Source organism: Carettochelys insculpta, chromosome 3, assembly GCF_033958435.1.
Source record: "Carettochelys insculpta isolate YL-2023 chromosome 3, ASM3395843v1, whole genome shotgun sequence".
In the NCBI taxonomy this organism is placed as follows: domain Eukaryota; kingdom Metazoa; phylum Chordata; order Testudines; family Carettochelyidae; genus Carettochelys; species Carettochelys insculpta.
The window spans coordinates 127,467,104-127,482,235 of NC_134139.1; the positions used below are offsets into that span (position 1 = coordinate 127,467,104).

At 37.5% G+C, this 15,132-nt stretch overlaps 1 protein-coding gene across 9 annotated transcripts in view; it reads left to right on the forward strand.

Moving 5' to 3' along the window:
* ATG5 (autophagy related 5) overlaps positions 1–15,132 on the forward strand; it is a 123,798-nt gene that overhangs the window by 54,094 nt on the left and 54,572 nt on the right. For all 9 annotated transcript variants that reach the window (XM_074990801.1, XM_074990802.1, XM_074990805.1 and 6 more), the window contains one exon: positions 61–155. In XM_074990801.1, coding sequence (XP_074846902.1) covers positions 61–155 — 95 coding nt within the window. The remainder of the gene's footprint in view (positions 1–60; positions 156–15,132) is intronic.

Below are 15,132 nucleotides of genomic sequence, written 5' to 3' on the forward strand. Positions count from 1 at the left end.
TTCAGCAAAGACCCATATATGTTGTTAATGTTAATAATAATACAACTCTTACTTTCACAGACAAATTTGACCAATTTTGGGCCATAAACCGGAAGCTCATGGAGTATCCTCCAGAAGACAGTGGATTTCGTTACATCCCATTTAGAGTATATCAGGTAGGAGACAATATGAGAAGCCTCATGTTTTACAGAGCTTTTAGCATGCTGAGATCTGTCAAATGTAATTAAAGTAAACCGTATGAAAGGATAAGTCCACTTATTTTTAGCTGCAAAGTAAAATTAGGCATTTGCTCACATTTGGAGTTCATATTTAGTTGCACAAATTAACTGAGGAAATAAAAGTGCATGGAACCTGTTACTTTCACTTGATCTTAGTTAGTAATTGATACTCATTGTGTCAGAAGTAGGTGCACAATACACAGAAGTATGCTCTGTGCTGTACAGAGAAATAAGACAAAAGACTAGTTTGGGTGCTTAAAGTCATGACTCTACTAGGTGCTAAAAATGATGGTCTTAATCAAGTGACTGGATTTATGGCTTAATGCAACAAATCATAACCCATTAATCTGCATTTTTTGTCCTATGACTGCAGAGGATGTACTGGGTCACTTCATCTTGCATGTCTCTTACAATGTGTGTTGGTTATTTATGCTAAATGATCTGTTCCACCTTGTATTTAGCTGTAACAAGGGGCTTATCTACACATACAGTACAGTGGCACAGCTACACTGCTTTAATGAAGAAACTATTACGCTGATGAGAGAGCATCTCCTGTCAAGTAGTTAATCCACCTCTGCGAGAGATGGTAGCTGTGTAACTGTTCCATTGACATAGCACTCTTTCCACTGGGAGTTAGGCTGGTGTAATTGTGTTCCTCAGGGTTGTGGATTGTACGTAATTCTAGCAGGACCTCAGAATCACAGACACCAGTTACAAACTGACCTGTTAACCACATACCTCATTTGGAACTGGAGTTATGCAGTGAGGTAGCTGCAGAGATGGTGATGACGGTAACAAAAAAAAGCCAATACAGTGCAGTACTATGCTAAATATAAACTTAAAAAAGGAAAGCAGCATTTTTCTTCTGCATAGTAATGTTCCAAAGCTGTATTACATCAATGCTTAATTGTAAACTTTTGAAAGAACAACCAAAGTATTTTATTCCAAGTTACAAACTCTTCAGAGTTACAAACCTCCTTTCCCAAAATATTTGTAACTCTGAGGTTTTACTGCATACCAGTGGTAGCGTGTAAGACTTGTCTTAGGGTATGACTACACCACAAAATTAAGTCAACTTAACTTGCATCAGCATACAACCATCCCAGGAATTAAATCACTTTTGTACATCCACACTGTCGTTCTTGTATTGGTGTACAGTTTCACACCAGGAGCACTTACATTTCCTTAGGCTCACCTCTCAACTTCAAACCTATCTGCAAAATTTATTTTTATTTCTAATATTAAGAGTATTGTTCATCTTTTATTTTTTGTCCGAAAGGATATTTTTATAGCACAAGATTCTGGAGAAAAGTCATAGAATTCTTTAATTTTACTTTCCTCTGTGTTCCCTCTGCTTTCTTATGGCATGAAGTTTAAGTTTTGAATGGAGTTTAAGGTGGTGTTGTATATTCATACAAAATTCTGTTAGGAGTCCATCTTCTATGCTATTTTGCTACTCTGTATTCATAAATTGCAACAAAAATATATCCTGTAAACAATTAATGCTTTTGAAATATTATATCAGTCATACTCAACATTTACAAATCTTCTTTTTATATCAATATTACTTTATACCAGATCTCAATTGTTTGGTAGTAACTTTGTGTTTGGATTTAAGACCAATTTACTGTCATAGTGAAACTTTAAAGATTGAGAACGGAAGTCACAGTTATTTTGTGAGCGCTATCAGAAATTTTAGCAGATGGTAAGCTCTCTATGTGCATATCAAAATCTATAGATGCAATTTTCTTCTAGCGTAGTCTTTGGTCACTGACTAATTTGTTTACTGCTCAGTGCTAAGTTTTTACAGCAACAGAAGTGGACTCGTTAAGTGAAGATAGTGCTGACTAAATAATGTAAGGATCCCATACCCTATTTAAAAGCTATTTTGTATGTTTTCATGTAAAGCCCATGACCTTAACTCTGCTGTTCTGGAACTCATAGTACTCGTTACCGACACATACAGTTGCATTCACAGTTGGGCATGGTTCTACTGAAATGTTGTGAGATTTGTTGGAGTAGGTTGATAGAGCTGTGAGTCTTAAATGCAGAGACCTTTGTTTGAGCCCCATCAGTCTAATAAGAGGAAAGAGGCGCATGTGTACCTTGAGGTATCTAAGATACGTTATTTCAGCATTCATTTGTGGAAGTTGTCAGTAGCAGAGTACAGGAGTCATATAATCATGGGGGTTGTCAGTGAGGTGGGATATGGTAGCAGTGTGTAGTTTTAATGATGGGTAAGTGAAAGTGTAATAGATGGAATCCAGTAATAATGAATGTTGTAAAATGGGAGTAAAAGGTGTTATAAAATTAATATGCACATAGTTATTTTAGAGGGGTAGGTTTAGGGTTTGAGTGTGGAGAAGGGCAGGTAGCTTATTAGTACAGCTCACTTAAAACAAGTTTTGTCTTGGATAAGGGAGAGTTTTAGGCTTGGTGCTGCAGTTGTCATGTGTGTCTGTTCTCTGTGCACTGCGTGCACAGGCACACATGAATATGTGCACTATGAGCATTATTGGCTCCTCCCTCAAAGAGGGAAAGGTTGAAGCTGTATTAGCATGTACCCTACCTCTGTTTCTTGGTTTTCAGTGGCTTGAGTTTTGCTGAGCTTGATGTCCAGGAAAGGCATGAGATACTTCTGGGCAACTTTAACTGTGCCTTAATGAAGAGTTTTGTCCATTAATTTTCTAAAGTGTTTGTTTTAGGAATAATTGGTGATCTGGGTAGTTGTAGTTGATAACTACTGTTGCTAAGTAGTAATGAAGTGTACATGTGCACTGCAGTAAAATGCTGCTTCGTGTCAAAGCTTGAATCATCTGACTTGGGCTGTGACACTAAAAATAGAAGTGTAGATGTTTGGACTTAAGCTGCGCCCTTGCTTCAGTTGAGTCTGATTTGCACTGGAATTTCTTAGCCCCAAGATTGCTGACCTGGGCCTGCTGCGGGCATGCAGCAGGTCTTTTATCACAGTGTGTATGTATCCAGAAAGACTTAGCTCTTATGTAGCATTTTTCATCAAGAGCTTTTAGGTAACTTAACATCATTATCTCTGTTTTACAATAAGGGAAAATGACTTGCCCCCAGTCACCAAGCAGGCAAATGGCAGAGCCAGTAACAGCTTCAGTCCAGTTGTCTTTCCAAAAGCCACACAATTACTGTGAGATTCCTGACTGCTCCTGCCATTTTCCATTCATTTTGTTGTAGTGCAGTAAGGATAGTGGTTATGCTCTGAAAAGTCTGCAGTTCATAGTGGTTACAGTTACTTGGTGTGTGTGAAAAGTGTCTTTCTCCACCCCCACCGTTGCCCACAACATATAGCCACCCTGACAACACTTTCCAGTTCACTGTCTCCTCCTTGTCCCATTTGGGCACTGGCCAGCAGTGTAGAAGACATTAGTATGTAGTAAGTTACTCTGAGCTCTCACTTTCTCCTTACATTCACATATCACAGGAAGCACACTTCCTTGATTATGTAGGCTAGTGTTTCTCAAACAAATTGACCATGGAATGCTCTTGGGCTTGGAGTATATTGATGGAACATATACATGCTGGTCCAGAGAAGGAGGTGGGTTGGAGTTCATGCCAAAAAATTGCTGCACAGAATGTTCAAAAGTTGATCTAAGAGTTAGTTTTTTAGATGTCCTTTATTTCACAAAGAACAAAAAAACAACAAGAGAGAATCCTCTGAATAAACAACTAATGTCCTTCTGAGAAGAGGATGGTTAGCGACCCTATAATTAAGTATAAAAATTAAGTACAGACCCAAAACAAAACATCAATATAACAGTTGAAAACAGGATGCGTAGTGTCACTCTTTTTTACAAATATAGAAAGAACGATATTGTTCATAAAAAGGACTATCCTTCCTTAAAGCTTAAAACATCTTTAAGAAAAAGAAATGGAAAACGAATTAGATATGGAAAAATATTTTTAAATTTTGTGTTTTTACAAATATATTGTTTTTACAGAAAACTAATGGACAATAATTAACATTTGACTTTTTTTAAACCAGAAATGTGTTTTTGCGTCTCTGTTTTGGCACAAGTTGCATAACAATGACTATACTATTATAAAGGCTATATAAATATTAATATACCTACAATCTAAATACCATTCAAATGCCTTAGTATTTTTGATACACACATAATTTCTTATTTAATATTTTAATAGGAAAAAATATCGCTAGTGTCAAGATTTTTTTATGAAACGCCTATTCACATTCCACGGAACGCCAGTGTTCCATGGAATGACATTTGGGAAACACTGATGTAGGCTAAGATGCACAGAGGACTAGGTCCCTCAACCCTAATACACACCCACAGCTGGACACCTATTTCTGCTTCCTCCAGGTTTCCCAATCTTTTCCCAAGCCTACCAAACTGTATTGCATTCTGATCCCCCTGTCTAGGCTTGTCCTCTTCCCCCCGCCACATTGTAGCCCTCCACAGGGATGACATGCAGCTTCACTTCCCAGATATCAGACTTTAAATTTGTGTAACCTTTAGCGGCACTTAATTTCCCACATTTTGGCATGTAAGGGGAAGTCAGTAACCCTTAGATGGGCAGGGGCCCCTCAAATGCTGGCACATTCAGGAAGGGCAGGAGAGGAGCTCAGACACACCCTGACGGACAAAGCACCCATATCCTTGTTCATGTGAGAAAAAGCAGGGATAGGGGCTCAGATACCCCTTTTGAGAAGGGCCCACCATATCACTGTAAACCCACAGACTTGGGAAAGGGAGTCAGACATCCTGCAAGGAGCTGGGAACCCACATTTTGGTTTGCATGGTGGGGAAGGTGCACACAGTAGGGAAGAGTTTAAGAAACCCCTACAAAGGCCTGGTGTATACAGAATATAGGGCTGTCAAACACACCTCCTCTCCCTTCCCTTCCCCGCACCCTATTTTTTTTCCACATTTCCCCTTGCCTCTCTCCATTCATTCATTCTTCCTGACTGGAGTCCCTACCACCTATCCCCATATATCCCCCTTTACATAAATGCTCAGCCCCAGTCCTTCCTATTTTCCCCCAGAACCCCATCCTTTGATGATACTCCCTTCTTAGCAAGCATTTTATCTGTAACTTATTTTCTTTATAAGATAGAGCTTGAGTGCCTTCTGAATTATTTACTGTATTAAGTTAGGCATTGAGCCCTACGAATTGTGCAATTGTCTTTTTTTTTTAAAGGGTAGGTTCTGGAGCACATATTGGCATTACGTCATGGAGGGTTACAGACAGCTGGTAGGATGTAGAGATGTAGTGGCCTCAGGTGTGTCTTTTGCAAACTACTGGGATTCTAGGACTTCAGTTCCCTTTCTGTTCTACTGGGGTGAAAAAATTCTCCTTCTCTAACCACAAATAGTCTTCAGGATACTCTTAAAAGAGATTCACATAAGGGAATGAGCTGAGTCATAAGAAGCATATAGTAGATGAAAATCAGTCTTTATTATGCTCTAACTGTATCTCTGGGGAATGTTGTTAAATATACCTAAAATAAAATAATATTCAAATACACTTTTCAGTAAAGGATTAGTATTTTCATAATCTGAAAGCTGTTTTTTTTGCAAAGCATATCTATTTAAAATACATTTTAAAAGGATAATGTGAATCAGACCTCAAGTGGGATCCAAATTTCATGATGTTGGGGAGCAAGACAAGGCAAAAATAAATACTCTAACTCATAACTAAACTAACCACAAGCCATTTTAAGTCTCTCTTCAATAGCTCCTCTTCTAAAAGTACTAACTAGAGCTGAGTTAGAATATTTTCTTCCACAGCATACTGAAAATAGAATAAAGTTAAAAAGTCTAAACAGCAAAATCATAGTCTGCTGATCAGTGCAATGAGCAGTCTTAAAAGTTGGTGAACCCAAAGGACTTTGGTGATTAGATTATACTACTACTAATTATCCAAACCATTTCTTATAGACCTATATAAATGTAAGTTGCTACACCTTCAGTTCCCACTTACACCAAAACTAAACCTCATTGTTTTCTAATTGATATTCCTGAAGTAGTGTTTTTTTCCCTCCCTTTTACTACTACTCAATAAATTGGTAGCTGGAGTATTCATGTCTCCAGTACTGTTATGTATCTAAGCTTACTGTTCTAGCTGCACAAATGCTACACCCAGAATTATGCAAAGAGATTCTAGGAGTTTTTGAGGAAATTTTCCTCCTCACCCTTACTTTATAACACTAGTTCCTTCTTTACTTCCTAGTAGTACAATGTGGGGAGTAAATGGACAACTGCATCTGAGCTGTACACATGATGCAGCAGATACACTGCACATTAAAGGCTATCTACTAGATTAAGGGCAAAGATCCTGAATCCTTTGAAGCTTTTAAATCTTCTTGATATTGCCTATCTGACAGCAGATGTTCCTTCTGACTTGGAAAGTCTCTAGAGAGAGAAATCTGTTTCCTTTAGAACAAGAAATTGTATGTTAGGGAAGAAGCAATTAGATGTTTACCATAGCTTCACCTGAATCATAGAATCATAGAACACTAGGACTGGAAGGGGCCTCGAGAGGCCATCGAGCCCAGTCCCCTGCCCCAATGGCAGGACCGACCACTATCTACACCATCCCTGATAGACATCTATCTAATCTGTTCTTAAATATCTCCAGCGAGGGTTATATATAATTTTAGTTGCATGTATGTAATGTAAAGGAGACACATTATTTTAATTTATGAGTAGACTCCAATCACATCCTATTAATCTAGGAGGGTCTAGACCCACAGCACTTGAGATCACAAATACCTCAGATGTACATGGCATTAATAGGGCATATTTTAGTTAAAAAGTAATGAAGTAGATATTTCTTGTAGTTTTACACAAGTCTGCCAAATTTAATGTTTTCTCTGGCTAGCTATCTTGGTAAAATATGTGTTCATTCTATTATTTAAATGCCTTTAATGCATGACTTCATAACAAGGGGGGAATCGCTCTTAGTTTATCAATGATCTTTGAAGAGAATTACTAAATGTGATAGTCAGTGACCTGAAGAGGGCAACAAAACCCAGAACACTTGGATCATTTACTATAGTGCTGTACAAATTGCTATTGTGTAGGTGATCCATAATTTGTTGTGTAACTTTTGTTTTATAATGCATTTGCGCAAAAGGAATTTTAATGTAAGATATATTTAGTGGCTAAACATGTTTATGGTTTTTATCAAGTATATTTCTGTAAAGTAACATTTTGATGTTACAGGAAATATGGTTAGTTTGTGTAATGGAATTGAATGTTCACAGAAAGGCAACTATTTCAGTGGCCTAAAGGAAAATTGGAGTATCTCTCTGGTCCATAGTGTAAGTGGGGAGGCTTTTTTTATTATTACAGTTGTGCTAATTTGTTATGTTTTCTTGGAACTACACTCAGTGACTTATGCTGAATGCCCTTAGGCAATAGCAATAAATATATTTACTTATTTGAGTAACATTTTAGAAACATGATTATTCTGCATCAGAACTTAACTTCATATTGCATGCGTTTTAGAGATGAGGGAAAAATGGCATGCTTTAGAGCATTGCAGTCTACTGATCTGTATGGTAAATCAGGTGAAGTGAACTGTGTGTTTGCGGGAGAGGGGGAATTCATAAATTACTATCTGAGTCAGTACTGTTATATAAATAGATTAAAATTCAATTTGATATCAGTAGTATTTACTCTTCATAGCTCTGGTGTAAGAACAAATTAAATGTTTCCTTTTAATTTTATTATGTTACTATACTCCTATACATAGCAGTTTAGCTGAGCTTCAGTGTCACACAAATGCCTACAGCTTGGGTCTGGCTTATGAAATGCCTATTTAAAATCAACATTAGGTTTTCTTCAGCAAAGGAAGCTGCTGAAGAAGCTGACGTGATTTGGTGGTAAGAAAAGAAGAGAAGCTGCAGATGGAGCAGGAGGGGTCCACGAATCATCAGCACAAATTAACTGTATGTCTTGAACTAGGATGACCATATCAAAAATTAGAATGATTTGGTGAAAATGTCTTGTTAAAATTATGCAGTCGGCTCATCTCAATCTTAAATGATATGGGCCTTATTTGTGCATTGAGAGCTGCATGGGCACAGCCGTACACCCTTTTGAAGCCCCTTTGCTTTCACTGGGGCTCTGTGTAGGCTTAACTCTGTGCCCACAAGGTTCTCAATGAAGGCATGAAGCGCTGTACTGGAAAATAAGTTCTAGGTACCTCTGGATATTTTGCATCTTTGTAAGAAATATCCTGTTTTTGCTGATAGGTGATTTTTACATGAGAAACTCATTGGTGGTATACTCTTTGATACTTCAACTAGTCTGAATTATGCAGTGGAGTATATATATAATGTAGTTGGAAGTGTTCCTTTGTGGAGTCATAATCCATAGCTGAACCAGTAAGAACTGTTTCATTCTAAACTCCATTGTCATCTCATCTGATCTGTTCTTTAATCTACTTAGATTTTCACCGGGCCTATCCTAGTGGCATCTAAATGCATAACTTTATTAACCTTTTATTATGAAATTTGTCATGTTGTTTTTCAAATGAGGACAACTGAACAAATTGTATTTTGAGTTATATTATAGCCGAAATTGAAAATCTTGTGAAACGTGATTTCTTTGGATATTCATAACTTCAAAATGCTTTAGCTTCTTATGTGCTTAGTTCTCCCTAAATACAGATTTGCTGGCTACTTTTGAGTAAAGATTGGTACTCCGGTGTGAATTTTTCTTAACAAAATTAAAGATAGGCACTTTTGACTGTGTTATCTGTGGCAAGAAACTGAATAAATGTAAATAAGTATCCAACAGAGCTAATTTTAGAATCTGAGATTTTAACCTATGTGTCTTCCACTACACAGAACTCTTGTCAGGTAATAACGCCAACTTGGAGTTTTACAAATTGTCTCTTTAACTATTCCTTCATAGTATACTAATGGGTCAGAAAAGGGCACAACTACACGAATGCTTAAATTGAGTGAGAGCATTATAGGCCTTCTGGTATCTTAGGTCACTTTATAAGAATTCTGTGCCAGTTACATGTAGCTTAAATTATTAACCTTTTCCCCATGAAAGCTGATTATTTTCCTGTATGCTTTTCATTTTGCTTGGATTGGACACATTGACCAGTCTGTTTCTTTTATATTGAGCTCCATTTTTTATTCTTTCTGTAATGAAGGGTTATCATTTTTTTTCCACCTGGAGTTTCCAGACCATCTGTGATTTCTTGTTGGGATCGCATTTCTTTGTAGTTGTATTACCCATGTCTTGAGTTCATAGCTAGAAACTATGGTCCTGGAACCAAGGGAAAGTAGGAGTGGAATTGAGTTAGATGGCTGGCTTCTTTAACACTCTTTCTGCGATTATTTCTGGGGTGGTGTATTTTATTTTTATTTTATTGTATTTATTTGGGGGGTGGGGCTATAGGAGAAGGCACAATCTAATTAATAATGAAAATTTTAAATATGGTTATCTATAGTAATTCCCCCTGCGTGATAAATCTGTGAATTTTAGTTAATTTTACATTTTTAAGGCTGACTAATTAAACATTTCTCCCAGAGGCGAGAATATTTTGCTTGGATTTTCATCATTTAAATTCCCTTTTTTAAGACTGAAAGAAAAAGGTTCATGTTAAATTAGTGAAGCAAATTGAAAAGTCAGGGTAGACAAAGGAAAAGACTCAATAAATATTTTCATGCAGTTGAAAAATAAATTTTGTACAGTTAACTGTAGGATGTAATCAACCAAAAAGAGAATGGGATATGACATCATAGTCCAGGAATATGATCTGCACTAACAAATGTAAGAAATGTTTGAAAGCATAGTGATACTGAACTACAGGAATTAGTTGAAGTTCCTAGCTGGCTAATTCCTTTCTGCATATTCAGCTGATGTGGGTTGGATATATTGCAGGATATACATTTTTACAAAATTTTCATTCATTTGGCAAAATATCTGTTTCATCTTGTATTTCCAATATGTTGACTCTTAAAAATATTTCCTATATAGTCAAGTAAACACACAGAATTAATTTTTGGGCTGTTCTTTCTGTGCAGTAGTAGTATTTTCATGGTAACGTTTCAACAGTTAAATTTAAAATAGAAAGTCACATGTTTCAAGGAATGTGAAATTAGATTAATAAAAGCATTGGAAAAGTATTGTAATCATTAACTGAAGATTCTCTGCTTTAAAATATCAAAAAATCACTACAGGGCTATTTCTTTAACAAAAATACTGCAGAAAAGTGATGAAATGTTTGTTCAAGTATCTGCTGTTGTGGATTCCATTGTATATAGACATGTATCTCACCTCATTTGTACAAGCTTGGTCTTTTTGGATAGCAGTGTCCAATGGGACCATGCATGCCTCCTTTGCCTTCAGCATCTGTGTGTGGGCATAAAGGCTTGTGTGGCCATGCCCCTTCCTCAGTTACATCTTATGATCCGCGGCAGTCAGACATAACCTGGACTGCATCCTATGTGCTTAAAATTTTCATAGCTTTGTTTTGGTGAAGAAACACTTCTTTGCTTCTTTTTATTCCCTTGTTTTAGACACTTTCATTTGGCACTGCTTGATTGCATACACACAAGAAATAGAAAGCAGTTAGGAGAGTGGGCAAAAGACCGCTCTCCCAAGTATAGCTAGGTGAGGTTCTTAACTGAGTTGTTAGCTGTGGTGGACTCAAATCTCTGTGGGTTTAAACTCTGTCCTTCCATGGATATTGTGATACTTGTTCTAGATGCCTCTTCTGCCTTGGGGAGAATCATGCCCTTGGCAAATGTTCTGTCTGACATTCTTTTTGTTCCACACCTGGAAATCCATTGGCTCAAACTGTACCTCTTGGAGCAATCCAGAAAGGTAGATTTGGATATGGGAGTGGAGATATGTTCCCTACTAGAACCAAGGATTTCCTCACGTATCAGGCACCATGCCCTGAGGAAAGAAGACCCCCACCCCAAAGGCACAAAACTCCATCATTTGATGGTGCCAACGTTCTTAACACTAACTCCAGGAGAGAGAGCATTCATCTACCTAAACAGAAAGACAGTCCCACAGCGAGCACAAACATAGATCAGAACAGTCAACATGATTTTGTGCAAAAAGGATTCAAGACAGAGAATCCCTCAAAATTCTCAGTATTGTTGAGTGGCTAGATCAGGGATGGGCAATAATCTTTGATAGTGGGGGCATTCGAAGATTTCAGTTAGTGGTCAAAGGCCACACTTTTCTATGGCAGGAGTGCAGGGTCTAAGCCAGAAGTTGGGTGCAGAAGGGAGTTGGGGGTAGGGGACTGGGGTGCAGGAGACAGTGAGGGGTCTGAGAGGGAGTGTGGGTGAAGGAGCAGGTTGTGACCTGGGGGCAAGAGTTTGGGGTGCACAGTTCAGGAGAGTGTATGGGTGCAAGAGAGGATTTTGGTCAGGGGAGGGGTGTAGAAGCAGTTGGGGTATAGTGCCAGAAGTAGGATCTGTCTGCTAGGCCCTTACCTAAGCAGCTTCTGGCCTGCAGCACATTCTGACTGACTTCCCTGCTTTGGTAAAGGCAGTCTTGCACTACTGTTGCAAGGGTCACCTTTGTAGCCCATCATTTTGACGCTGTTCTTTGGTGGAGGCTTCCACATTGAGTGTCTTCTTTAGCAGAGCTGTCCTCCAGTCATTATTTAAGTAGATCTACTAGTGTAAACCTTCAAGGAAAACAGCTGCTTGTTGGTCTTGAAGAGTTTAATCCGTGTGGATAGTCTCAAAGAATAAAGAAAGGTAACCGACCTTACAGTAACTGATTCTTTGAGATGTGCTGTCCATGTGGATTCCCTGCCCTTCTTCCTTGCTCAAAGTTATAGTCCTCTGTGATTATGTATTGAAAGGAGCTGAGGGATGATTGACCCTATCCTGTCCTTTGTACCTTCAAGTATGTCGGGGTGGGGGAGGCATGCAGAGATACTGCCATCCAAAAGAATTTGATTTTTATATTCATGGTATGCATACTCACATAGTGTAATTCATGCAAATAACACATCTCAGAGTACCACAGTTATGGTAAGGTAATGGTTCTTTCTTAAGATAATGAAATTAACATACTAAACTTTGAGACGCCTCAGTTTAGTAAAGAATATTTTCTGAATAGGGTTATGTCATATTCCAGCTGCTAAAACATATACTTTTAGTTTAGCTTTCAGATGTTTTTCATGAATGTTATAACTATTGGCTTTATTGCTCTTCTTAAAAGATTTTTATAAAATAAGACTGGGTGGCATCATGCCAGCTTTGAATAAATGATATGAAAAAGTCTGATATTTTGAGTAGTTTCCTTTTTTTATGGAAGGTTAACAAGTAAGAATCCATAAGTCATCTGTGTGGGAGAGCCAGTCTAAATAATTACCATCTTTCTCTATGGTTTGTAATACAGTAATGTTAGATTGTTATTGTTGATCATGTTTATCAGGGAAGAATCGCAGTTGTTTCATATAGCATATCCTGTCCAGTGTGAGGACGGGTTGAGCTTCTGCCCACAGAGTATTAGGAAAATTGCCCTTAACTGTTAGTGATGAAAAATTATTCAATATTATGGTCTAGACACAACTGTAATAAGCCTTACTACATTTGAAAAAGAAACCCAGCTTAATTCCAGATGTGTATGTAACTCCTAATGGCTGTCTCAATTGACACTAGTGATCTTTAGCTTAAGTATCGCTTTACTTTGTTACAACTGTAAATGTAATGGTGTTTACTAAATAACAGATGGTGGCAACAAGAAGGTTCCATCAAGGGCATACTGCATGTGAATTTCTTTCAGCCTTTAAAAATCATTGTTCTTAATTTTTAAAGAACTAAACAATTTCAGACTTGTGTAGGGTTTTGAAAGTTAATATTTAAGTGTATAATTTTTAGTTTCTGCCTTGAATGAGACTATTTGCAAAATGAGGTCATTAAAGTCTAAATAATGAGAAGTCTGACTTTGCAAACTTTATCTGAGTAGTATAAGTAAGTAGGAAAACGTAAGCAGAAGTAGCTGGTGCATATTCATCTGGAATAGAAAAATGATTTATTGTGCAAGTTTACATTTTCTAAATTTTCTTACAAAGCAGTGTTAACAGCATCCATTTTAACTTTTTGTGATTTCAAATGAACACACATTCTGATTTCATGTAAATGCATCAGTGTGCCAGAATTTTGGAAGATGTAACTTAAGTGCACAGTTGCCACGATGGTATTCAAATCAGGTGTACGGACAAATGGTTGCAGAGGCATTTCTAGGATCGGATTCAGCAAAGTGCATCAGTATATACTTAACTTACAATGTGTATGACTGTTACCAATACTGCTTAAATGTCCCAGGAGTGTCTTATTTATTTTTTCTATTTGTAAAATTCTTTATATGTTTCACTCTAGTTATCAACATAATGTGATTAACTGTACAATTAAAAGTTTATCTTTATTGTTTAACTGCTGAAGTCCTAATAAACTAGTAGCTAGCATGAAAATGTTTGCTATAGTACAGAAAATACTATAAAAAAATACCTCTTTCATAGTGATTAAAATACTTAATTTAAAATGTAAAAAAATCAAGTTTCATTCTGCATTTGACTTCATTGCTAATTATATAAATCTGTTGCATGTTGCCAGTGTCAGTTTTTCTTGTATCATCTAGATAGGCTCATTGAGCATGTTTATACTCCTTTATTTCACTGTATGGTTTTAGTTACAGATTGGAGATGAAAATTATTTAGTTCCTGTTTCAAAGTATTCTGACTATCTCTTTTATTCAGTGTACCAAGTCTGGCACTCTGATGTTACACTGCAAGGTGACAGCATCACAGCTTCAAAATTATGAAGGTTTACAAAAACAGTATGTAGCAAATTAAGGTAACGAATAGCTTAGCAGTAGAATTCATTGGTTAGAGATAAATTTTAAAGGCAAGTTAAGTATTTAAAAAAGTATTACATTAGTATCCTTTTAAAGATTCTTCTTTGAGTGGTCCCCTTGGGTGTTCCACATTAGGTGTCGGGCTTGCCCCAGCGCCGCAGATTGGAGATTTCCAGTTGTATCTCGTCAGGTCACGCATGCGCCGATGCGTGTTGACCCTTCACGCACTTCTGGTCACGTGCATGGTCCGGTCCACGCCAGTTCCCCTCAACCGCCAACTCCTGCAGACGGAATCCACTTCGGCTCCAACGCCTAAGACAGATAAATTTGTTCTTTAATATAGTTATTAGTTTTTTTCTCGTTCTGTAAGACTATTAAAGTTCTCTTCTGTATAGTTTCAAAAAAAAAAGAAAAAAAAAAAAAGAGGAGGAGGCAGCTGCCTCTGGCAGCCCACTATCTCAGAGACTGTGAACCTTATCTAGTAACAGAGAGGGAGCTGAGCTAGTCTATATACTATAAAACCAAAAAGCAGTCAAGTGGCACTTTATGAAACTAGCAAAATAATTTATTAGGTGAGCTTTTGTGGCACAGACCCACTTCTTCAAACCATAGCCATACCAGAACAGACTCAATATTTAAGGCACAGAGAACCAAAAACAGTAATCAAGGTAGACAAATCAGAAAAAAATTAACAAGGTGAGCAAATCAGAGAGTAGAGGGGTGGGGGGTGGGAAGGTCAAGACTTAGATTAAGCCAAGGGTGCAAATGAGCCCCTATAGTGGCTCAGAAAATTCCTATCCTGGCTCAAACCACGTGTTAATGTGCTGAATTTGAATATAAAAGACAGCTCAGCTGTCTCCCTGTGAGCAGTGGTGCTAAAATTTTTCTTCAGTAACACGCAAACTCTTAAGTCATTAACAGAATGGCCCACTCCATTAAAATGTTGACTAACTGGTTTGTGGATCTGGAGTGTTTTGATGTCTGTTTTGTGCCCATTAACCCTTTGTCTAAGGGAGTTAGAAGTCCGTCAAATGTGCAAAGCATCTGGGCATTGTTGGCACATGATGGCA